The sequence below is a fragment of the Nomascus leucogenys genome, chromosome 16 (genome assembly GCF_006542625.1).
Source record: "Nomascus leucogenys isolate Asia chromosome 16, Asia_NLE_v1, whole genome shotgun sequence".
NCBI classification, from domain to species: Eukaryota; Metazoa; Chordata; class Mammalia; order Primates; family Hylobatidae; genus Nomascus; species Nomascus leucogenys.
The window spans coordinates 26,102,823-26,129,136 of NC_044396.1; the positions used below are offsets into that span (position 1 = coordinate 26,102,823).

General features: G+C 38.4%; 1 protein-coding gene and 1 pseudogene across 2 annotated transcripts; both read left to right on the top strand.

Moving 5' to 3' along the window:
• Positions 1-326: 326 nt before the first annotated feature.
• On the top strand, positions 327-9,149 carry FABP12 (fatty acid binding protein 12). The gene is made up of 5 exons (XM_003269491.3): positions 327-337; positions 2,753-2,900; positions 4,496-4,668; positions 6,988-7,089; positions 9,010-9,149. Exons 2-5 carry the CDS (start codon positions 2,828-2,830, stop codon positions 9,082-9,084), a joined length of 423 nt encoding a protein of 140 aa, XP_003269539.1. The 5' UTR covers positions 327-337; positions 2,753-2,827; the 3' UTR covers positions 9,085-9,149.
• A 316-nt stretch (positions 9,150-9,465) lies between these two features.
• On the top strand, positions 9,466-12,584 carry LOC101177889 (annotated as a pseudogene). Its single transcript, XR_004026259.1, has 2 exons — positions 9,466-9,500; positions 11,625-12,584. The product of XR_004026259.1 is annotated as a ferritin heavy chain pseudogene (transcript).
• The last annotated feature ends 13,730 nt before the right edge of the window (positions 12,585-26,314 follow it).

The following is a 26,314-nucleotide window of genomic DNA, read 5'->3' on the forward strand; positions in this document are numbered from 1 at the left end:
TGGTGTGTGTGTGTGTGTGAGAGAGAGAGAGTGTGTATGTATGTGTGTGGGTGAGCATCATAGCACCAATGTCTGGGGTTGTGAAGAAAGATCATGCCATCTGTAACAGAGACTTATACACCTATTAAAACAGAGTGCCTAATGTGTTACTGGGGCCCCATAGAGACAGAATTCTTGACTATAGGGTATCAAGTAACAATGTATCTGGAACTGTCCATTATGAGCCAGGTTCCATCAGACCCACAGAGTCATCAAGTCAGGTATGTCCAGCAGAAGTCCATCATGAGATCAAATTGTGCATCTGGAGTCAAGCCTAAACAAGACCAGAAGTCCTAAGGTAACTGCATGAGCAGGTGGTACAGATCCCCATGTCACCCACCACTGCAGCACCAGCACCCCTCCTTCAGATCACGCCCCAGACAGTATGTGGGTCCCATGTGACCAGCTAAAGGAGGAGAAAAAACCTGAGCACTTTTAATGTACCAGTCAGCACAGGGTGTGGGGGCAAGTTAAAAATGGGCAGTGGTTTCATGACACTTGGGGTGTGGGGGGGACTCGAGGAACTGATAAGGAAAATCATATCAATGGACAAAGCTCAGAGTCATGCACCTGTTCCCTATTTCATGTGGAGGACGCAGTGGCTTGGAATGGGAACATATATATACTCATGGGTGGAAGCGAATTGTCTGAAAAGCTGGTCAGGGACCTGGAAGGAGAAGGACTGAAAAATTGCAGACAAGAATGTTTGGTGGAGAGGAATGTGTGTGAACCTATAGGAGTGGGCAAAATATGTGAAGATTTTTGGCTCTCATATTCATGAACACTAGAAAGCATCAATCACAGAAGAGGCACTGAACAACAGAGTAGACAAAATGACTAGGCCAGTTGACATTAGGCAGTCTCTGAGCTGATGTGATTGACACATGAACGGAGCAGCCACAGTGCAGAGATAGAAGCCATACACGGGCTCCATCTCACACCTCAGTACTGACACCTCTGCAAGTCTAACCTGTCAGCAACAGGGAAAAACACCGCTCCCAATATGACATCTTCTTCAAGGAGGTGATCTTCAATCGTGATTTTCCTTGTGGGAGGGGATCCATGTGCATCCAACATATGTGGCAGCACATTCGACATTTTCTTGAAAAATCCTGGGAATTTTAGTGCCTTCAGTGCCCAGATTACCCTCAATGTTGGGTCATTTTCTGGCTTCAGCCTCGTGCCTATTAAGTTGAATGAGCACAGTCGTACAAATTACTCAGGAAAACCAACCAATGAACTAAGGCTTCTTGTTTTGTTTTGTTTTGCTTTTTTGACACAGAGCCTTGCTCTGTTGCCCAGGCTGGAGTGCAGTGGAGTGCAGTGGCATGTTCTTGGCTCACTGCAACCTCTGCTTCCCGGGTTAAAGTGATTCTTCTGCCTCAGCCTCCAGAGTAGCTGGGACTACAGGTGCGTTGCACCACGCCTGGCTAATTTTTGTATTTTTAGTAGAGACAGGGTTTCACCATATTGGCCCGGCTGGTCTCAAACTCCTGACCTCGTGATCTGCCCGCCTGGGCCTCCCAAAGTGCTGGGATTACAGGCAAGAACCACTGCACCCGGCCAAACTATAGTATCTTTACCAACCATATCTGGAACATTAAATATATAGTGTATGCAAAATTTTTGCCTCATATTAGGCATATAATGCTAATTGTTCTATAAATGTTAGTTGAATAATTATCAGTAAGACTATTGGCCTGGATAAGATATTAGAATTTGGAAATTTAACATTTTAATGGGAATTATTATAAAATGCCATGTTCCCATTCTTGTCTTAAAATAATTTTATAACTTCAGTATTTCTTAATAACTTTGTGTCAACCTATGGACATCAAGCTCTGCCTAGAATTAACAATGATGTCCTCAGGGGCTGATGGAATGTATAAGAGTATGTTTGTCATTTACTTAGCATTTGGAGTCCTCTCTTTTCTAGCTGATGGATTTGCTGTTATATTCCTTGACCCCTGTTCTGACTTACAGTTTTCAGTGGACACTGAGATGTTACAGTCAGGGTTGAAAGGAACAGAAACTAGCCTAAATTAAAGAGGACTTAAAAGATATTTGGTGTTCTCATGGCAATGATGGCTCTCTAAGCTGTTGGGAAGTTGAGCTGGCACCTGGAAAAGTGTCAGTAACAGGGCTGTGTGTGTGTGTGTGCATGTGTGTGTAACATGATCTCTTTCCTTTCTTTTTTCTCTGTCCCATTCTCTTTTTCATTGTGCACATGACTTAAAATGGTTGCTCTAGCCCTTACTAAACTTAACTTTTTACTTCAAATGTCAAGCACCATCTATGAAGTCTCTCTGGTGTTTAGTTCAAACTATCAAGAATGAGAATGATCTTCAAACAGCCAATAAATTGGCTTTTTCTGAATCATCTTTGGACAGAGAAAGAGAGAGACCTGGGCACAAAAGTTCCATGGCATAAACACAGCTGTCCAGGCCCAGCCCTTACACATTGCTTTGTGCCTGGCAGGTCCTAGGGAAGGGAAGTAACATTTAGTTTTGATCCTAAATTAGTGTTGGAAAAGGTATATCTAGTTCTGCTAAACACTGTACTATGTTTCCATTTTCATCCTGATTTATTTACATTTAAGAAAGCTTTTCTGCTTTAGATGATACTCAAGGAACATTGCAAGGATTAGAGTTCCTTATTTTATTTCCTGACTTTTCTCATCTCATTCTCTACCCAGAATTGTATTAAAAACAAGTTCCCATACTACTTCAGGGAATACCAGCATCCACATAAAACTGCTTTTCTCTGAGATCAACTTATCTCAGACAGAATGATTGACCAGCTCCAAGGAACATGGAAGTCCATTTCTTGTGAAAATTTCGAAGAATACATGAAGGAGCTGGGTGAGCTATGTTTACTTGCATATCATATCCAGTAAAAATGGGTATTTTGATAGCACAGAACTTGCTCTATATAAAATAATATTAATCTTGGACTCCCTAATTTTTCACATAGGAAAAAATAAATATTGATTCATTACCAAGATACAGTTCTGTGCAAAACTACGTTGGAGTTGCCAATAATACCTGATATAAGTTACCATGAATTTACATAAACTAAACAGCAAGTGATTTTAATAAATGTTTTAAAACAAAAAAAAACTATTTTTAAAGATGATTATTTTGTAAACGTTTGCTCTAAGCTTTAGGGGGATCTTCAGAATAAAGTTCAGAGTAGATCTTGTTTTTCAGCCTCTGCTGGCTGCTGGCTTTCCTTAGTGTGTGCCAGCAATCCTCCAAATTTTGCTCCCATTTTCACACTGCTCTCTCTTCTTCTGTAGTATAGCATCCCTCTTCCTCTGTCTTAAAAGGAAATTTATGATTATGTTTGAGGTCTGCTCTGATAATCCAGGATAAACTCCGCATCTCATGATCCTTAAATTAACCACATCTGCACCGTCTCCTAACATGTAAAGGTAACATTCACAGGTTCCAGGGATTAGGACGTGAATATCTTTAGGAACCATTATCCAATCTGTCACATCCTGTGATCATGTTTTATGATATGAATTCCATGAACTACATTACAGTATTTTCCCAATATATCTTCCCTTATAATTTTAACTTAGGTTTTGCACTGTATGTAATGCTATTTCTGCTGAAAATACTCCTACATGTGCTGCACAGAGCTGTGTATACAAGGATGTTCACTGCATAATTATTTGTAATAACCAAAATGGAAACAAATGAATTGTTCATCAACAGGGAGACAGACAAAATAAATTTTGGTCTATACGTACTGTGGAATACTATGTACTATGAAAAAGTATGTATCTATATGGAGTGACATGGAAAATTTTCAAGATGGGGAAAAAGCAAGTTGAAAAACAGTAGATATAACATATTTTTTTTAAAATCCTATAAATAATGGTGATGCTTGCACAACATTGTGATGTACTCAATACCACTGAATTGTAACTTCAAATGGTAAATTTATGTTATGAATATTTTACCACAATAAAAACATACATCATTGAGGAAACAAACCCATATATGTACACATGTAAGAATATAAGTGAAGAGCTAAATATCTGGCAAAATCCATACCAAAGTACTTTGTTTGTATGTGAGTGGATATAATTTTAAAATAGGGAGATGGTTGATAGCTTTAATCAGATTTTCAAAGGGGTTCAAAAATCAGGAAGATTAATAGCTACTGGACTAGTGAAAAAGAATACTCACTAAACAAAAACTAGAGACAGATTTTTTTTCTGCAAAAATAGTCTATTTTAACATGTAATGGTGGAGCTGCTGGCTTGGGATATGTGAAGTCATGCACCATTAAATCTGTTCAATTCGCAAACCTCCTAGTTAGCAAAGAATTATACAGATAATGTTGAGTTTTTGGAGTCAACAACAGATTTAAGTATTGTATTGTAATGTAATGTATTTGTAAGTCTTTATGCAAAATGATAATACTTCTTTTATCTGGTTTCCAGGTATAGGAAGAGCCAGCAGGAAACTGGGCCGTTTAGCAAAACCCACTGTGACCATCAGTACAGATGAAGATGTCATCACAATAAAAACCAAAAGCATCTTTAAAAATAATGAGATCTCCTTTAAGCTGGGAGAAGAGTTTGAGGAGATCATGCCAGGTGGCCACAAAACAAAGGTGAGGCCTACGACAGTCTTTCAGACACATTTCAAAAGAATATTAGATATCATCCTAGGTAAGTAAGCAATTCTAGCAAACATATCTAAAGTCCTTAAGAGAAACTTTGGTCTAAAACATAGGTCTAAGGATGTCACATGTGAAGATACAAATCTTCTGGGATACTTGTGAAAAATGCCTCCTTCTCACTGCCAGAGGCCCTGAAAATTGCATTTTTAATGAATCTGATGCAGACGCTTAGCAGACCACATTTTGAGAATCATTTCCCTAGATTACTGTTTAGTCCTCTCAGAAACAAAAGTTTTCCCCATCCATTTTGTAGCAGTTTTCCACACATAGAATTACAGTGAATAAACCTCGTATTAGCTGGTATAGGTAAGGTTATGCCACTATAACAATGAACCACAGGCCTGGAGTGAGTTAACACAATGGGGATTTATTTCTAACTTACAGTACATACGTAGTGTCAGGTGGCGTTGGGGAAGTTTGTGTGTGTGTAGCGGAGTAAACAAGAAATCTGCTCCTCCTAATCTCTCAGGGATCCATGCCAAAAGAGGTTCAACTACCACCTGTGGACATTGTGGTCTTCTCCAACACCAAGATAAAGAGACATGGGCTTTTTATGGTCTCACCCTGAAAGTGCCACACAGAGTTTTCATTCATATCTCAAGGGCACATATCTCAGGAATATATTATTTATTTATAATATGTAATTTACTTCTATACGTATTGTTTACAGTCTTTTTCCCTACACCAGAATGTAAGCTCATCCAAAACAGGATTTCCTGTCTGTTTCACAGAATCCCGTGCTTGGTCATGACAGTTGTTCAATAAATATTTATTATTTGAATGAATGAACTCAATAGAGGATTGTTAAACTATATGGAGGGTAATATCCTGATAAAAGGAACTATCATGCCACTGTAATAGACAGTTACTAAATGAATATGAGAGTTTAAATTCTTGTACCATATAAAATGGAAGAAAATTTTTGACTTAAATGCTTAATATGGATTTCTATGCTAAATTCTTAAAAATCTACTAGAATAAAAAAGCTAGATTGGGTGCGGTAGCTTGTGCCTGTAATCCCAGCACTTTGGGAGGCCAAAACGGGAGGACTGCTTGATGCCAGGAGTCTGAGACCAGCCTGAGCAACATAGCAGGATCCCGCCTCTACAAAAAACACAAAGATTAGCCACTGTGGTGGTGTGTGCCTGTAGTTCCAGCTACTCAGGAGGCTAAGGTGGAAGGATTGCTGGAGCACAGGAGGTTGAAGCTGCAGTGAGCTGTTATTGCACCACTGCATTCCAGCCTGGATGACACAGTGATACTCGGTCTCCAAAAACAACAACAACAAAAAAACTGGAAAATATTATTGGGATAAGAAGAGGAAAGAGGCCTTCTTTCTTTTAAGTAAGCTCATATAATGGGAGTTTGAATTAGTTTCACATGTATTATTATTATTATTATTTTTTTTTTTATTGAGACAGGGGTCTCTGTTGCCCAGGCTGGAGTGCGGTGGTACAATCTTGGCTCACTGCAGCCTCAACCACCCGGGATCAAGTGATTCTCCCACCTCAACTTCCCAAGTAGCTGGGACTGCAGGCATGTGCCACAACACTTGGCTAATTTTTTATTTTTTATAGAGATGGGGGTGGTCTCACTGTGTTGTCCAGGCTGGAGTTTCACACTTATTTTGAAAGTTAAAATATATTTGTAATTCTTTATACAAAAAGATAATACTCTGCTTGCACAGTCAAAGATAAAAAGAACATTTCATGGCCGGGCGTGGTGGCTCATGCCTGTAATCCTAGCGCTTTGGGAGGCCAATGTGGGCAGATCACAAGGTCAGGAGATCAAGACCATCCTGGCCAACATGGTGAAACCCCATCTTTACTAAAAATTAGCTGGACATGGTGGTACGTGCCTGTAATACCAGCTACTTGGGAGGCTGAGGCAGGAGAATTGCTTGAACCAGGGAGTCGGAGGTTGCAGTGAGCCGAGATTGCGCCATTGCACTCCAGCCTGGGTGACAAGAGTGAAACTCTGTCACAAAAAAAAAGAAAAAAAGAAAAAGAAAGAACATTTTACTTATTCTTCAAGATAATATTACAGATTTACTCTTGTAAAACCTTTTTTCTTCAGCAGAATTAGCCAACAATTTTACTGCTGACAAAGTCTTAAAATAAATAGGGTTGTCAACACCATGCTAAAACTACCTGAGAGTATTACAACAGCTAAAAAGAATTTGCCACCTGATAAAATTTTAGTGTTGAAATATGACAAGCTGATCTGAATTTAGTTTTTTCTGTTTTTCAGAGTAAAGTAACCTTAGATAATGAGTCCCTGATTCAAGTTCAGGACTGGGATGGCAAAGAAGCCACCATAACGAGAAAGCTGGTGGATGGGAAAATGGTGGTGGTGAGTTAGCCCATCCTCTCTTTCTTCCCACCTTCTGTAACGACTAATATAAAAACACAACTTGTTCTAAAACAATGAAAATGAATGCCATTTTCCTTGTTCTCATAGTTTAAAAGAATGAGAAAAAAATTATGAGATAAATGTAGAATCATAAGCATTATATAAAATGTGTGTGGATTGAGGAACTAAAAAACTAAAGAGAATGAAAATATTATGCAGCCTCATCCTTTGACTCACAGGTAAACCAAAGCAAGCATGTATTTGTGCAATGAAGATTTTAGCAGCGGTTGAGGGTTGTTGCCAATCTTCTGCTCCACTCCATGATTAACTTCTCACTGTTTTTCCATCTCAACACCAAACAAAAACATGAAAAGGAATTCTAGACCAGGGATAAGAAGCTGAAGCGGTGTTTTTCTTTGGTGTGTGAATGAGTTAATACATGCCGCTATCATGTCCCTATGTTTTCATATATTAATATTATTTCCCCAGTTTCCACAAGAACCCTGTAAGGTAAAGCTTATTATCCCATTTAACAGTGAGGAAACTGAAATTCAGACATTGACTTACCTAAGGATATGCAGCTAGAAAAATGTGGTGGTACTGGGATGAGCAGTCAGGTTGTTTTCATTGAACAATCTATATATTACAGAATCCATCCTGCTCCCTTTCAGATGGTTTCCCAGGTCACCTTCCCCACTTCTCCAGAGTAGAAGGATGTGTGTTCATGATTTTCCTCCTCCCAAACCCCCACCTATACCAAAATGAATAAAAAGGTAACTTTCTACATAATATAAAATAGTTCTAAGGGAATGTGCAAGATTCGCGTGTAGGTTTCTTAAACCTAACCTTGTTTCTTAATACAGTGATGTTTTTTTTTCTTTCTACAATGAAGAGTACATTTTATTCCTTATAAAGTCACAAGGGGAAGACTAAGGATGATTGATTTTATTGCTGCTTATAATGACATTAGCCAATAAACAGAAAGTTTTTATAGTTCATTAGGAAGAACACTACACTCAGAATCCAAGGATGTGGATTTCCACCCCTGCCATTCAGTACTTATGTGATTTTGGACAACTCATTTAATCTCTTCAAGATTCAGATTCCTTGCCTTCAAGATGTAGACAGTGTCTTTGCCAAGGTTTTCTGAGAGAATTAGTTATCGTCATGTGTATATTAGTGCCCTGAAAACCATAAAATACTACATCAATGTAAGCTAGTATTATCATTTAGAAAATGTAGAGTATGTAAAATAGCAAAATGCATCAATGTTGGCATTTAAAATATTTAAATAAAAACTTCAAATTCCAAATTGTATACCTTGCTTTATAGATATATAAACATTATATATACCCCAAATATACCACATATATGTGATTTGCCATATATAGGTTATATAGAACATGGCAAAACCAGCTAAAAGATAGGTCCTATCTATAGACTATATAGATCTCTCTCTCTCTCTCTCTCTCTCTATATATATATATATATATAAAATATATATATGTTGTTTTTTTTTTTTTTTGAGACGGAGTCTCACTCTGTCATCCAGGCTGGAGTGCAGTGGTGCAATCTTGGCTCACTGCAATATCCACCTCCCGGGTTCAAGTGATTCTTCTGCCCCAGCCTTCTGAGTAGCTGGGACTACAGGCACGTGCCACCATCCCCGGCTAATTTTTGTATTTTTTGTAGAGACAGGGTTTCACCATGTTGGCCAGGCTGGTCTTGAACTCCTGACCTCAGGCGATGAGCCCACCTTGATCTCCCAAAGTGTTGGGATTACAGGCGTGAGCCACCGCGCCCGGCCTCTCTTTCAATATTTTTAAGGAGTGTATGTGTGGGTAGTACTTAGTTTGCACTTTTCTAAACGTTAGTTTCCCTAACGATACTGAAATACCTTATATTTCTTTTGTCTTGTAGGAAAGTGCTGTGAACAGTGTTATCTGTACACGAACATACGAGAAAGTATCATCAAACTCAGTCTCAAACTCTTAAGGCTTTCTCAAGCTGTCCTCCAGACTACTGAGGTTGTTTAAATAAAACTCCAAAGTACAATATTACGACTGTTAATATGAGAGAGCCTTTCTTTGCACAAGCATCAATAATTTTGCTTGCCAAGTTGCACATGCCTGTATCATGTAGTACTTTGGCATTCGCGGCCATGAGAATGCAGGATGATATATCCTGTTCAATACAAGGCTGGGATAATATTTTCAGAGGGGCACTTCATGTTGGTTTTTTTCTTATTATGCATTTTATGTCCACCCTCTAAATTCAACATAATCTGCACTTTATTGGGAAAATAATATTTTTAAATAAATAGAATACAGTGCACCTCGCAGGTACACCTCAGTTATATATGAAAAGATAAGAAACATGTCTAGAACTAAGGCAGTAATTGACATTCTAATGTAATACCAAACTGTTATGACAGAGAACACCATATCCACTACTAATATCACTGAAAACCACCGCAAAGAATATTCTATTAGCACAAAATCTCCTGCACTATTAGGCTTAGGAGGGATTTTAGAAACTGTGTGGACTGAACACCTTATTTTGTGGATGGGGGAACAGGCCCGAGTCAGTTAATTGTACACTTTACTATCACTCAGATGGTTTCAGGAAGAATTAGAACCAGAATCCATGTTGCCCAGTTATTAACCTTACAACTATAACAAAGTGAACTTAGATTGGAACAGTTAGGTAGAAAGAGGTTCATGGTGTACAATTATGAACCAAGTGTAATACTACATTATACTAATGAATAAACAAGCTTCTATTTGTCTTAAAATGTGTAGCAGGATGCCATAGCTGAGTCCAGATGAGGATATAGAATTTTACCATTTGAACCTGAGGCCTGTCATTGCTTATTTGTCTGAATTGATATATGGGGGATCTCGGTCATCTGGTAGATGTGGGAGAAGTGCTTGTTTATTTTTTGGTGTACTGAAATGAAAAAGAGGACAATGGAAGGCATAGAAAGATATCTGTACCCTGAGCTACTTGGACTGGACAGAGAGAGGATTCGAGGCAGATGCTGAAGGAGCTGTTTTCCTGAGGCCCTATGCATGGCCGTGGATGTGAGCAGCTCTACTGCAGGCCCAGGTAACAGCTTGCTACAAAGACAGAGGAGAAGCAGTCCCCCTATTGGAAAGGAGCCCAGCACTGTTCTGACACCTCCACAGTCAGTAGCTATGGGAACTTTGAAAAACAGTGCTCCTGGCTTTGGCATTATGGTGTCTTGCCTGCTGTGGTCATGAAGATACTCTCGTGGGCAATAAGAACCAATGCAGGAAGCCTTGCGCGGAAGGGATAGTTAGCAGATACCAGGAGAACCCAGGAAAGACATCCCTGATGACTCTCAGGAACACCTGCAGGCCAGGGGCTGGGAGAAGGATGGACTTTCAAGGGCTAGAGTTTTTCATGAACAGGAGCATGACATTGGATGTAGATGTTAATATGATTTAATTTGTCAACAATCTGATAAAATCTAGGGATGTTTGAGTACTCAATTGAAAAAACAACCCAAAAAATACAACAACAGCAACTGCACATTTCCAGGAGAGATGGATGCCTCCTGTCTTCTCATTTATGCAGTTGAGAATCATTAAAGTAGAAAGTCATTCACTGTGGTTGATCGAAGTGCATATCTCTCAGGGATGGTTGGGAAACTGATCTAAATAAACCAAATCAAACAAGACATACCACAGCTCCAGAGTGATGTTGTAATTCAGGATTTGCTGTACATCTGCTGTGCACCAGGCACTGCATGAGAGCTGGGGATAGAAGGAGAATGAAGTCATGCTTGCTGCTCTTGATCAACTCCATAGAGAAGGGATATATTGGAAAGACATCACATGGGTGTACTAATCTCCAGGAATGTATAAGCAACAGATTATAAAATAAATGTTTCTTTTCTTTTTTCTTTTTTTTTTTTAGATGGAATCTTGTTCTGTTGTCCAGGTTGGAGTGCAGTGCTGCAATCTTGTCTTACTGCAACCTCTGCCTCCCAGGTTAAAGCGATTCTCCTGCCTCAGCCTCCCTAGTAGCTGGGATTACAGGTACACACCACTATGCCCGGCTATTTTTGTATTCTTAGTAGAGACAGGATTTCACCATGTTGGCCAGGCTGGTCTGGAACTCCGGACCTTAACTGATCCACCCACCTCGGCCTCCCAAAGTGCTAGGATTATAGGTGTGAGCCACACGTCCGGCCATAAAACAAACGTTTCTACTTGGAGAGAAAGATCTAAATCCACTTTCTTGGTGAATAATTGCCTTGCCTAGGATGGAAGACAACTAGCAATAGAGAGGCAGACATATCAGCATGAATGGACTCCTATCTCTCCTTTTCATGACATCTCTCTTTCTGGGCCACAGCCTCAGTGCAGTTTGCATTAATTCAGCTCAAGTCAGTAATCATCAGTCAAGATATTTAAGGAATATGGAGTTATTCCTAGTGAGGCATAACCTGTTCTTTTTAAGCTGGGAAAAGTTTGGGGTTTTAAACAAAATCATATTATTTGATTCAGATGTAGCCAAAATATTGCTAGAACAGAAATTTTAAAAACACCGACTAAAGCAAGAGAAGGCGGAGACGTTCTTCGCCAACAGTCCTCGGGGTTTCCTGCTTCAACAGTGCTTGGACGCAACCCGGTGCTCGTTCCCCACCCCGGCCGGCCGCCCATAGCCAGCCCTCCGTCACGTCTTCACTGCGCCCTCGGACGGCCCCAAGGCCCCGGCAGCCGCTCCGGCAGCCTCTCCTTAGTTGCCGCCATGATGACCGCGTCCACCTCGCAGGTGCGCCAGAACTACAACCAGGACTCAGAGGCCGCCATCAACCGCCAGATCAACCTGGAGCTCTACGCCTCCTGCGTTTACCTGTCCATGTCTTACTACTTTGACCGCGATGATGTGGCTTTGAAGAACTTTGCCAAATACTTTCTTCACCAATCTCACGAGGAGAGGGAACATGCTGAGAAACTGATGAAGCTGCAGAACCAACAAGGTGGCCGAATCTTCCTTCAAGGTATCAAGAAACCAGACTGTGATGACTGGGAGAGCGGGCTGAATGAGATGGAGTGTGCATTACATTTGGAAAAAAATGTGAATCAGTCACTACTGGAACTGCACAAACTGGCCACTGACAAAAATGACTCCCATTTGTGTGACTTCCTTGAGACACATTACCTGAATGAGCAGGTGAAAGCCATCAAAGAATTTGGTGACCACATGACCAATTTGCGTAAGATGGGAGCCCCCGAATCTGGCTTGGCAGAATATCTCTTTGACAAGCACACCCTGGGAGACAGTGATAATGAAAGCTAAGTCTCAGGCTAATTTCCCCATAGCCGTGGGGTGACTTCCCTGGTCACCAAGGCAGTGCATGCATGTTGGGGTTTCCTTTACCTTTTCTATAAGTTGTACCAAAACATCCACTTAAGTTCTTTGATTTGTACCATTCCTTCAGATAAAGAAATTTGGTACCAAAAAAAAAAATAAATAAATAAAAAATAAAACATAAAAAAAAGAAAGAGAAGGCGTTTAGGTTTATTTAAGCAGTAGAATTAATGTTGAATATTTCCTGTCTGTAAGTTTGGGAAAATCATGTTTTATTTGAATAAGTCAATTGACAACCTGAGGTGGAAAATGAAATAATAACAATGATAACAACTGTTATTGAGTCTTGCTAAGTGCCAGGCACTGTGTTTAAACTTTCTATGCATAAATTCATTTTCTCTTTGAGATTAAACTGAGACTCAGATAGGTTAAATGGTTTCATTAAAGTTCCTCAGCTAATCAATACCAAGGCCAGACTTCAAAATAGGTCTTAATTTCTGGAGAAACATGCCATAATGCATCTCCAGAAATCAAGAAAATAATTATTAGTGTTTCTTTTATAGTCTTTTTATGTAATAATGAATATGATAAATGAATGCATTGTTAAAACCACTAACCTGAACTTGTAAAGCCTGAGAAATCCACCTTACATGAACTCTCATGCCCTGAACTGATCAGAAAGATTACTTTTTGGAGCTGAAGATTTAAGAAGCAGAAAACAGCCGGGTGCAGTGGCTCATGCCTGTAATCCCAGCACTTTGGGAGGCCAAGGTGGGCAGATCATTGGAGGTCAGGAGTTTGACACCAGCCTGACCAACATGGTGAAACTCCATGTCTGCTGAGAATACAAAAATTAGCCAGGCATGGTGGCACACGCCTGTAATCCTAACTACTTGGGAGGCTGAGGCAGGAGAATTGCTTGAACCTGGGAGGCGGAGGATACAGTGAGCCGAGATTGCACCATTGCACTCCAGCCTGGGTGACAAAAGCAAAACTCTGTCTCACATAAAAAAAAGGAAGAAGAAGAAGAAACAGAAGCAGAAAACAACCAAATGTTGGTTAATTGTGTTGTGGTGGCACCTCCCACCATGGTATCCCGTCTACACAACAGTTACCACAGAGCTCTTTAAGGACACTCATGCTCCTGTCACTTATTTCTCATACTTTAGTGAAGGAAGTATCTTCTGGGCCTAGCATATGACAGACTATTCCCAAATTCTAATTTCCTTAAGATTTTGGATTCCTTCTCTATGTCAGACCAAGGAAATTCTAGAATCTGTCTCATTAAATATCAGTCTGCTGTTGAGCCCAAGTTTCAACTAACCAAGTCAATTAACCAAGTAAATTGTTAGAGATAAATTGTTAGAATAAATTGCTAGCTGCATAAGCTAACAATTAAATGAAGAGTCTCTAGTAAATGAAGTCATATGAATAAAGTTGGACTGATCAAGTGTTGTAGTTCATTCTCCTTGGTTTAATATCCTTAGAATCCACTCCAATGTGTATTACCCAGATCTCTGTCAATATAAATGAACATCTTTAAATTCTTTTAGAGTATAATGTTTCCTCCAGGGTCAGACCTCACCCTTGTGCTCCTAGAACATGGGGAGATCTTATCTAATTTTGGTTGTAGTGGCAACCATGTATGGTTGCAGTGAGTCCTAGGGAGAAAGGCACCTTCTTGCAAGGCAGCTGCTCCAGGTAAGGCCATAAAGCAAAAAAAGTTAGTCTTTTCAGACACTGAAAGGCAGTTTTCTTCTACTGTCAAGAGAGGCTCAGAGTGATTCTAGAGCTCCAAATTTTCAGCTTCTTCTATGATCACCCAGGTGTTCCCATTCCAAGTGTCATTATTTCACTCTTTCCCAATGAATGCCCTAGTTTTCAAGTGAGAAACTTAGTGAAGATGTGAATTCAACTTACATTGTAACTCTACCCCACACAACTAAATTTTGCATCTCATTGTCAGCAAAGTCAGCTCTGCCATTATAAAAATATTAATTTTAGGTTCTTGCAGATGCTTTCTAGTTCTCTGAACATAACTTAAACTGAGAGTATAGTGATATGAGTTTGTCATTTTCTTTGGATAAGAGCTCCACAGTATTCAAAAGAAGTCATTCCACTCCATTCTTGCCTTCATGGACAAGTGCTACAGTCATCAGGATACACACTTCATCATAATCAATACAGATAATAATTAGGCTAACTCTGATACCATTACCACTTCATTTTCTATTATCAAGGAGCTCAAACCTACTTTGAAGACCAAGGATGCAACCAACTTAAACCATAAATCTCATCTGCTATGGTTTGAAAGTTTGTACCCACTAACACGCTTGTTAAAACTTAATCCCCAATGTGGCAGTATTGAGAGGTGGGACATTTAAGAGAAGATTAGGTCATGAGTGTTCTGCCCTCAAGAATAGATTAGATCATTCATGGAACAATGAATTAATGAATCAGTGAATTATGGTGGCTTTGTAAGAAGAGTATGAGAGACGTAAGTTAGCATGCTCAGTCCCCTCACAATGTGATGCCCTGCACTGCCTCAGAACTCTGCAGAGAGTACCCACCAGCAAGAAGGCTCTTGCCATATGTGATCCCATAACCTTGGACTTCCCAGCCTCCATAACTGTAAGAACCATAGAAGACCCTGAATAGCCAAAGCAATCTTGAGCCAAAAGAAGAGGACAAAGCTAGAGTCATAACATTATTTGACTTCAAAATATGCTACAAGGTTATAGTAACTCAAAAACAGACACATAAACCAATGGAACAGAATGGAGAACCCAGAAATAAATCCATGTATTTATAGCCAACTGACTTTTGATAATGGCATCAAGACTATTCAGTGGGGAAAGGATAGTACTTTCAATAAATGGTGCTGAGAAAACTATATATCCACATGTAGAAATCAAAAACCAGACCCTTTTCTTTCACCAAATACAAAAATCAAATCAACATGGATTAAAGCCTTACATTTAAGACCTGACACTATACAACTACTAGGAGAAAGTATTGGAGAAATGAATTGGCCTGGGCAAGATTTTTTGGGTAAGACTGTAAAAGCACAGGCAACAAATGCATAATTGGACAAATGAAATCACATCAAGCCAAAAAGCTTCTGAGTAACAAAGGAAGCAATCAACAGAGTGAAAAGACAACATATAGAGTAGGAGAAAATATTTGCAAACTGTTCATCCATCAAGGGATTAATAAACAACGTATCTATGGAATTCAAACAGCTCAACAGCAAAAAAGTAAGTAAACTGATTAAAAATGGGCAAACGATCTGAATAGACATCTCTCAAAAGAAGACATCCAAATGGGAAACAGGCACATGCAAAAATGCTCTGCATCACTAGTTATTATGGAATGCAAATCAAAACCACAATGAGATATCATTTTACCCCAGTTAAAATGTATGTTATCAAAAAGACAAAAAAAAAAAACAGATGCTGGTGAGGATGTAGAGAAAGGGGAATGCTAATGCACTGCTGGTGGGAATGGAAATTAGTACAGCAATAGTGAAAAATAATATGGAGGCTCCTAAAAAATTAGATCTAAAAATAGATCTACTATATATTTCAGCAATCTCACTGCTGGGTATATATTCAATAAAAAAGAAGTCAGTATATCAAAAAGATATCTGGATGCTCATGTTTATTGCAGCACTATTCAAAATAGTCAGGATATGGAATCAGCCTAAGTGTCCATCAGTGGATGAAAGGATAAAGGAAATGTGGTATAGATGCACATTGGAATACTATTCAGCCATATAAAAAATAAAATCTGCTCATTTGCAGCAACATGGATGGAACTGGAGGTCATTATGTAGGTTGAAATAAGGCAGGCACAGAAAGACAAATATCACATGTTCTCATATGTGGGAGATAAAAACGTTTATCTCATGGAGGTGGAGCATAGAATGATAGTTTACTAGAGGCCGAGAAGAGGGTGGGGGTGATGAAGAGAGGTTGGTTAATGGGTATAAAAATACAGTTAGACAGAAGAAATAACTTCTAGTGTTTGATAGCACTGTAGAGTGACAATAGTTAACAATCATTTATCGTATATTTCAAAATAGCTAGAAAAGAAGATTTTGAATGTTCTCAACACAAAGACACAGTAAGTATTTGAGGTGACAGATATCCTAGATACCTTGATTTGATCATTACACATTATATATATGCATGGATCAAAATATCACATGTACCCTATAAATACGTACAGTTATGTATCAATTAAAAAAATGAAAACAAAAATTCCTTTTCCTTATAAATTACCCAGTTTCAAGTGTTTCGTTATAAGCAACAGAGAATGCACTCAGACATTGTCTTTAAAAACTTACTCCTAGTACTAATTTCTATATCGCTCTGGGTTCAGTCAGGACTTAGAAACCATGCTAGTTATATTATGTAATACTAGGGAGAATTTAATGTGAAGATTTGTTAACAGGTATAAAAAGCTTAAATGGCATAAAAAGAACACTAAGGTTTCACACAAGTAGAACCTTCAGAAAGCAGGTGACACTTAAGAATGTGTGTGTGTGTGTGTGTGTGTGTGTGTGTGTGTGTGGAGACTGGGTCTCTCTACGTTGCCCAGGCTGTTCTTGATCACCTGGCTTTCAAATGATCTTCCCACCTCAGCCTCCCAAAGTGCTGGGATTACAGGCACAAGCCACTGCGACCAGTAAGAGCTGAAATTTAGACCTCAGAGGAGGCACCGCTCCTATGGGGCCCCATTGGGTTGGGTCTGAGATGTATGAGAAGAGGGAGAAGGTTCCAGATGGTTTGTGCTTACAGTGGGGATGAGAGTGGGGAGAATGAGAAGTAGTAAGACTTTCTAAGTTAGAGCTACAGAATGTATTGATGGCTTGGATTTGAAAGCAGGAGAGAGTTAAGAGTGATTTAAAAGTTTTTGGTCTTAGATCCTTGAAAGCTGCATGTCATTGAAGGGCATTATATCTCAACTATGCCAAAACAGTTGCCTGATTTTATAAGTACACTGAAAAACTAAACAACATGAGACAGAACCTATTGAACTCATCTTTAAAATGTGGCTAACCTGTTTGCTTAGAAAACATTAGAGACTTCCCTTTCTAGCCAAGATGGAGTAAAAGGGGCCAGATTTATCCTTCCACCTGAAACAACAAAAAATGGACAAATTATATGAAAATTGTTTTCAAGACAAAGGATATCACCCAAAAAGAACAGTGATTCCCGAGAGAAGAAAAACAAATGAACTCAGCTTATTGCCCCAGCCTCTTAGTATACCTTTAGGAGTACCAGCACCAGCTCAGCCACCTGCTCTTCCTCTGAAGTCTGAGTCCCAGCTTTATAGGACCCCTCCTCCAAGCTTTTACATTCTAAAACTTCGTCCCTTTCTTTTGCTCCTGCAGCCATATGAATAGTAGCTGAGTCCTGCTATTACTCCGTGTTACCTCTGTGTTATTGTTTTAGTTTTCCAATACCAGCTTCAACACTTCCTTGTTTTAAAATCTCTGATGTGTGATTTTTACTTTTCTGACTGGTATAAAATGTCTACGATGTGTCAAACAATGTACTAAGTCACTTACACTATCTTAAAAATTTTTAGTAAAACACAATTTGGTAGATAAAAACCATGCTTATTTCATAATTAAGAAATTTGTGTCTCAGAGAAGTTAAAAATGACGCTTATAGTACTTCCAGGATTGCAGTCCATTTCACTGTAAAGGCTTCATCTCACTGTAAGTGCTCCCTATCACTAAGGAACACTGTAGCTGGACAAAGGGCTTTGGAAAAAAAAAAAAGTGAGGCTTTTGGCATTACTTCTAGGGTTATGGCTAAAGCCAGGATTATTTCTATTTGCTTTAAAAATTTCATTTGAATGACTTTGTAACTAGAAAGCAACTCTTCTTATAAAAATGCATTCCAAAGCTAAGCACTGGTAGCAATCTCCTCCATGATTGGATGATCTACTCTATTTTGGTAACTTCCTAATCATTTACCTCTGGTAGATATTGAAGGCTGGGGAAGGGATAAAAGATAAGCTGGCCTCAAGAATTTTATAAATAATATTATTCCAATGCCTACAATGAAGTATTACTAATCCTTTTTTGCTTGATTTTTGGTAGTGGTAGTTTGGTGACCTTTGAACACCAAGTGCAAGTTTATCAAATGTGGAACACAGGAGTTCTTACATGCAAGATACTAGATCTAATACTTGGCAACGTTTGTCTATTCTCTTGAGGGGAATCTAAAAAGTGTTTCAAAATAATAAAGTCCTAGAAGGCCACTACTTGGAAACATTTGGGTAATTTAGAACAGTTCAAGTCTGCATCATTTTGAGTCTAGATTCTAGCTACTTTCTTCCCTTATGATACTGCTCTTTGTTTTGTTTTTGTTGTTGTTTTTTCTCCTAGACGGTTACTGACCTAAGATTCCCAAATCCTATACAAATATTAAAATGTAGAGAGTTGGCATATTGTGGCATTGAGGGTTATAGACATACTCCTTTTCAATTCTCTATTCCAGCACCTGCTTCCTTTCCCACTACTCCAGGACTGACGGGGAAAAAGCTCTGTTGTTCACCACCTCCTCACGTTAGAACCTCAAAGACATTTTCTTAAACAACGTTATAAAAATGGAAGATATGCATTACTGAAATGAGCTTGTATTAATGCTACACTGCATGCATAGATGAGATAAAGAAGAATGTTGGGACTGGATTCTAACCGTGATACAGTCACAAGGATTCGATTTACTCTCATCCCCTAAGTGGCTAGAATAATGAACAAAATATATGAAGAAGCTATTTTCAGATATTGGAGAACAGGAGACGCAGGAGGATCATGACGCCTTAGGAAAGTGTAACATTGGAGGTGAACCTCCACCATCCTCCCAGCTTTCTGCCTTGGGGCTTATCCCCAATGGCCATGCAGGGAGCAGGGTTACAAGAAGAGTGCAGTGGCCTCACTGAGGTGAGGAGAGATATTGAAAGGAAGAGATTCTGGAGAGGAAGATAAAATCTGTGGAATAAAGACCTCTAGAAATAAGTATGGAGAATCTTCTTTACTCTTGGCAAAATCCCTAGCTGTGCCTGCATAGAGTAAAACTTCAATGAAGCCATGGAAAGAATGACCAGAGGGCTGTCAACTGAACAATTCCCGGGGCTTATACAGGGCAGAGAGTTGTTGAATCTGTGGCCAGAGGGGAGATGGTCGGTACTCAACTGGGGCATTCAGAAGAGACCTCAGAAAGGTATTGTCTTGGTACTAGGGCTGAACTATCCTTGAGTAAAGGCTACACTATACCCACCTCAACAAAGCTTAAAAACAAGCATTGGAAAGAGAAGCTTATCTGCAAGTAACGTAGATTCCTGTCAGCACAAAGACCAATGCTATTTAAAGGAAGACAACAAAATTCGGGCATTCAATAATATTACAGTCACAATGTCCAGGCATCCAGTCAAAAATTATTATACAGGACAAGAAGCAGGAAAATGAAATCTATAATCAGAAATAAAATCTCTTGATAGAAACAGACCCAGAAATGACAGAGATGAAGGAATTAGCAGACACAAATTAAAACATACAAATATGCTCAAATGCTCAGGGATTTGATGAATTTGAGCATAATGAAAAGATAAATGAAAGATAAAACTCCTAGAAATAAAAAAAATACTATAACTGAAATGAACATTTGCTGGATAGGATTAAGAACAGATTAGAAACTAGAGAATAAAAGATTAGTGAACTTGAAAATGCAGCAATAGAATCTATCCAGGCTGAAGCACAGACAGAAATGAAGACTGAGAAATCCTTTGGCTAAGAAGAGCTCCCTTGCCCAAGTTTAAATACATTCCCAGAGGGAGGGGCAGCCATGACCCAGTGGCTGTCTGATATGAGGGTATAATCATTCTAGGATGTGGGCACAGCTGTCAGCCTTATGCAGCGTGCGCTCCTGGCAGCTGGGCTTATGTGTGCCTCATCTTGGACATGGGATAAACAAGCACAAGGCAGCATCCACTACATTGTTTTTGTTTGTTTTTGCCTTTTTGAGAAATCTTGGAATTGACTATGGAGTGTTACAAATAAACTCTGATTTATGCAAATCTCTTCTATGAAAACTCATTTAAAAAGAAAAATCACAATAGTCTTTTTTGTTTTTGATACAAAGGGCTTCCTTTAAATTCTTACTGCATTTTTTTAAAAGTTTGTAAAATGAATTTACAAACAACCATAAATTATTTAAAAACAAAGCTGCTTTTCTTGACAAGTAAGCTCTAAGAGGGCAGGGATTTTTGGTTGTTGCTTTCATTTATGCTTTGCTGTTGTCCCAACAGTGTCTGGCATACCTAGAACTGCTAAGTATTAATAAATACTGAATGAATAAATGAGTGAATCAATTAGGCTCTGTTAAACATGAAATAGTATTTTCAATTGTTTTCCTCAAGGTGGTGCTGTGTAGTACAGTTTAAGGGCCACCTTTAAAACTGATTTTTTTTCCTAATATAGCTTCAATATTTATTTTATTATGTAATTTTTAAATCTTCCCTTCTCTCTGATTTTCCAATTTTTTAGATTTACAATCTTTGTAGGCAGAGGCTTAACAGATTGTCAGAGGCATTGGTTTTCTTGCCTTTTCCTCCCCTTGTTTATCTCTACCTAGTTGTACAAGTAGACTTGCCTTTGAACACTTCCTGAAATATATTACATCTACTGCTTTATTTCTACCTACTATCTCTATCATTTATTATAGAAAGATTTATCTAAAGATTTATCTAAAGGTTTTCATACATTTAATGTTCAAGTTTTCATTTCTCTGTCTCTTCTTTTTTCTAGATGTTTTTTCTATTGTCCAGTATTTTTCTCAGGCGAATTTTAAACTGACCAGTTTCTTTGTTAAATAACTTTATTGAGATGTATTTGATATAGAACAAACTACACATATTTAAATTATACACTTTGATATATTGTGATCTATGCATACACCTGTGAAACAATCACCACAATTAAGATAGTGAGCACATCTATTACTCCCAAAAGTTTCCTCCTGCCCCTTGGTGTCCCTCTCCATGCCACTCCCCCGTCTTTGCTCCACCCCATCTGAAGGCAATCACTGATGATCACCTCCCATTCACTATAGATTAGTTTTCATTTTCTAGAGTTTCATGTAAATGGAATCATACACTCTTTTCTCTTTTTTTTTTCTGGGTTTTTAAACTCATCATAATTACATGTATCCATCTTCATTTCTTTTTATTTCTGTGTAGTATTTCTTTGTATAGATACCATAAGTTGTTTATCTATTCACTTATTGGTATATTTTAGGGTTATTTTATGTTTCTGCCTATTGCAAATAAAGCAGCTATAAACATTCATGCATAGACCTTTCCCTGGACACTTATTTCTCTTGGATAAATACCTAGGGATGGAATGGCTAGATCATATGGTAAGTGCATGCTTAATTTTAAAGAAATTTTCAACTAATATTTCAAAGTGGATATACCATTTAACATTCTCACCAGCAGTGTATGAAAGTTTCAGTTTCTTCACATCCTTGCCAACATTTGGGTCACTCCTTCATTTTAGCTATTCTAACATGTGTATAGCAGTGACTGTCCTCTTTTTATTATAATTTTTTTATGTTTAGATACATTTCCAGATTTTCATAAGTTCTATGAAATCTTATATATACTCACCCTAATTATTAGACATAAAGGTGAAATGTATGAATGAAGACAATGACTTTTAAGAAATTGGGGGAGTAAAATTATGGTGGGCTATTCTCAAAAAAATTGACTCTAGAGACAATAAGCTCCATGTATTAAGTATTAGCCTCGCATATAGCAGAAACTAGTATAGGTCCAGGAGGAATAATTTGAGAGATATCATGAAACCTTTTCTTCATTCCCCTTCTCCTCTGAGATCTCCTATCAGGACAACTCTAATGACACATTTTCCCTTTGGCTCTTCAAAATGTTTCTGTCTTCAAGAGTTCCCTTTTGAAACCAAATACTACTTAAAGGAAAAGGACTACCTTAGGCCCAGTTGTCACCTAACACCGGATGAGTTTAAGTTTTGCAAGGTCTTATGGGCAAGTAGCCTTATGGTCTACAGGCTATTGATGTAACTGCACTATCAGGGCAGTATCTCTCCTCTTTGCCCTCCTACAAAACTCTAAAGATTTCAGGCTACTCATAAATGCAAATACCTGACTGCGCTCTGTGGAGCTAAAATGTGCTATGCCCGTTCCACTGCTGCAGATACTCTGTTTTACCATAGATATTGTGCATTCTTTCACATTGTTCATGAAAAATTAACAATCTAAGCACAGGTGAATGCAAATATAAAACAAGTTTATCATAGCAAATATGTCAATATTTGTCAACTCTATGAGCACAGATAATATCTCTGTTTTTTATTAAAAAAAGCATCTTTAATTGATTCCTCAGAAAACTTTTTTTTCCAGATTGTTCTTATGTTTTCTTTTTGGCTGATATTCAAATTCAGGAGATACACAAATTCAGAATCAGGAGATACACAAATAAAATAGAGTACATACACAAATGAAATGCTAATAAAATCATCTCTGTGGAACAAAGGCAGCATAGTCTATTAGAGGAATAAAAGCAAATGTGAATAAGGGATTTTTAGTCTCCAAAACTATAGGCTTCATTTGGCCTTGAGAGAGCCACTGGGCAAGGCATCTTGTGACAGAAGCCACAGGGATGTTTGTAGGGCTATGAGATAAGAGCAGTATACATAACCCTCACCTAGAACGAATGGGCAGAGCTCAGAAAGAGACATGCCATTGAAAATGCTTTTCCTGGCCACAGGGTTTTCTGTGCAGCCTCCCATGGATCAACATACCAGTGGGTCAACCCACACATCAGTATTTTCATCCTTTAGAAGCAATGATGGTATTTGCGCTGGGAACTGTGATATATGTATTAATGGGGCAGCATGAGTCAACTGTGGTAAATTTTCTAAATAATTATTTATTTACTTTTAAAATAAACTTTACTTTTAAAGCAGCTTTAAGTTCACAGCAAAATTGAGTTGAAGATACAGTGATTTCTCATCTACCCCGTCTCTACACATGCATAGCCTCTCCCATTATCAACATCCCCCACCACGGTGATGCAGTTGTTACAACTGAACAACCTACACTGACACATCATTATCACGCAAAGTCCCTGGTTTATGTTAGAGTTCACTGTTGGTGTTGTACATTATATGGGTTTGGACAAATGTATAATGACAACTATCTGCCATTATAGTATCATACAGAATCGTTTCACTGCCCTAAACATCCTCTGTGCTCAGCCTATTCATTCCTCTCTTCCCCCTAACTCCTGGCAACCACTGATCTTTTTCATTTGTTCCAGGATATTATATAGTTGGAATTGTGCAGTAGGTAGCCTTTCATATTGATTTCTTTTACTTAGTAATGCATTTAAGTTTCCTCTGTGATTTTTCATAGCTAGATAACACATTTCTTTTTATCACTGAATAATATTCCATTGTCTGCATGTACCACGGGTTATCCATTTACCTACTAAAGGACATCTTGGTTGCTTCCAAGTTAGAGCAAAATTATTAATGAAGCTGCTAAAACATCTATGTGCAGGTTTTTGTGTGGACATACGTTTTCAATTCTTTTGGGTAAATACCAAGGAGTGTAGTTGCTTGGTATGGTGATGACGGGGAGAGTAAGTTTAGTTTTGAAGTAAGCTGCAAAACTGTTTTCCAAAGTGGCTGTGCCATTTTGTAACAACTGGCAATGAATGAGAGTTCCTATTGATCCACATCCTCACTAGCATTTGGTGTTGCAGTGTTCTGAATGTTGTTCATTCTAATAGGCGTGTAGTGGTATCTTGTTGTTTTATTTGAAAGTCGCTGATGACATATGACGTGGAGCATCTTTTCGTATGCTTATTTGTCACCTGTTTATCTTCTTTTGTGAGGTATCTGTTCAGATGTTTTGCCCATTTTTGAATCAAGTTATTCATCTTCCCATTGTTCAGTTTTAAGTTATTTGTACATTTTGAGTAACAGTGTTTTATCAGATACATTGTTTGCAAATATTTTCTCCCAGTCTGTGGCTTGTCTTCTCATTCTCTGGATAGTGTCTTCTGCAAAGCAGGTATTTTTTAATTTTAATGAAGTCCAGCTTATCAATTATTTCTTTCATGGATTGTGCCTTTGGAGTCATATCTAAAAAGTCATCACCATACCAAAGGTCAGCTAGATTTTTCTCCTATGTTTTCTTCTAGGAGTTTCATAGATTTCGCATTTTACGTTTAGGTCTGTAATCCACTTTGACTTAATTTTTGTGAAGGGCATGAGGTTGTATCTAGATTCGTTTTTTGCATGTAGATGTCCAGTTGTTTCAGCACCATTTGCTGAAAAGACTCTTTGTTTTATTGTGTTGCCTTTGCTCCTTTGTCAAAGGTCAGCTGACTATATTTATGTGGGTCTATTTCTGAGCTTTCTGTTCTGTTCCAATGATCTATTTACCCTTTCTTTCGCCAGTACTGCACTGCTTTGATTATTGTACTTTATAGTATGTCTTGATATCAAGACTTGATGTCAATATAGTATGTCTTGATGTCAATACAACTTTTTCTCCTTCAATATTGTGTTGGGTATTCTGGGTCTTTTGTATCACCATATAAACTTTAGAATCAGGTTGTCAATATTTACAAAATTACTTGCTGGCATTTTGATTGAAATTGCATTGAATCTATAAATCAAGATGGGATGAACTGACATCTTGACAATATTGAGTCTTCCCATTATGAGCATGAAATATCTCTTTATTTACTCAGTTTTCCCTTGATTTCTTTCATCAGTTTTATAGATCCCCTCATATAGTTCTTATAGATATTTTGTTAGATTTCTATCTAAGTGTTTCATTTTTAGGGGTGGTGATATAAATGGTATTGTGGAGACTAATTTAGACTCCACTTGTTAATTGCTGGTAAATAGAAAAGCAATTGACTTTTGTGTATTAACCTTGTATCCTGCAACCCTTCTATAATTACTTTTTAGTTCCAGAAGGTTTTTTTTGTTAATTCTTTTAAATTTTTTACACAGGTGATTGTATCATCAGCAAACAGAAACAGTTTTATTTCTTCCATCCCAATCTGTATACCTTTTATTCCTTTTCTTGTCTTACTGCATTAGCAGATAACATATCTTAATCTATATTTGTTATCCCCCTTCCTCACCTTCTCGCTTTTCTTGATGCCTGGCACATGATGGTGATGGTAGGATTATACCAAAAAGCTACTTAAAATGAATTACATCGGCTGGGCGCAGTGGCTCAAGCCTGTAATCCCAGCACTTTGGGAGGCCGAGGCAGGTGGACCACGAGGTCAGGAGATCGAGACCATCCTGGCTAACATGGTGAAACCCCCATCTCTGCTAAAAATACAAAAAATTAGCTGGACGTGGTGGCGGGTGCCTGTAGTCCCAGCTACTCGGGATGCTGAGGCAGGAGAATGGTGTGAACCTGCGAGGCGGAGCCTGCAGTGAGCCGAGATCGCGCCACTGCACTCTAGCCTGGGCAAAAGAGCGAGACTCCATCTCAAAAAAAAAAATAATAATAATTAAAAATAAATAAATAAATAAAACGAATTACATAGTATTTTGAAGTTAGCATGATGATAATTAAGATTTTGATAGAGTTTAGCAAGTATTCAGAGTAGGGGAAAGAATAATTGAATGCTGATATTATTATGTAACCCTCAGTGGAAATACTCAATGACTTGGTCTGTACTTAACTTGGGCTTATGTGTAAAGACTCTGGTGCTATACCACCTTTGTCACTTTGATCAATCTACCAAACATTTCTGTGCCTTAGTCTGTCCTGCTGTAAAACTGGGATAATGA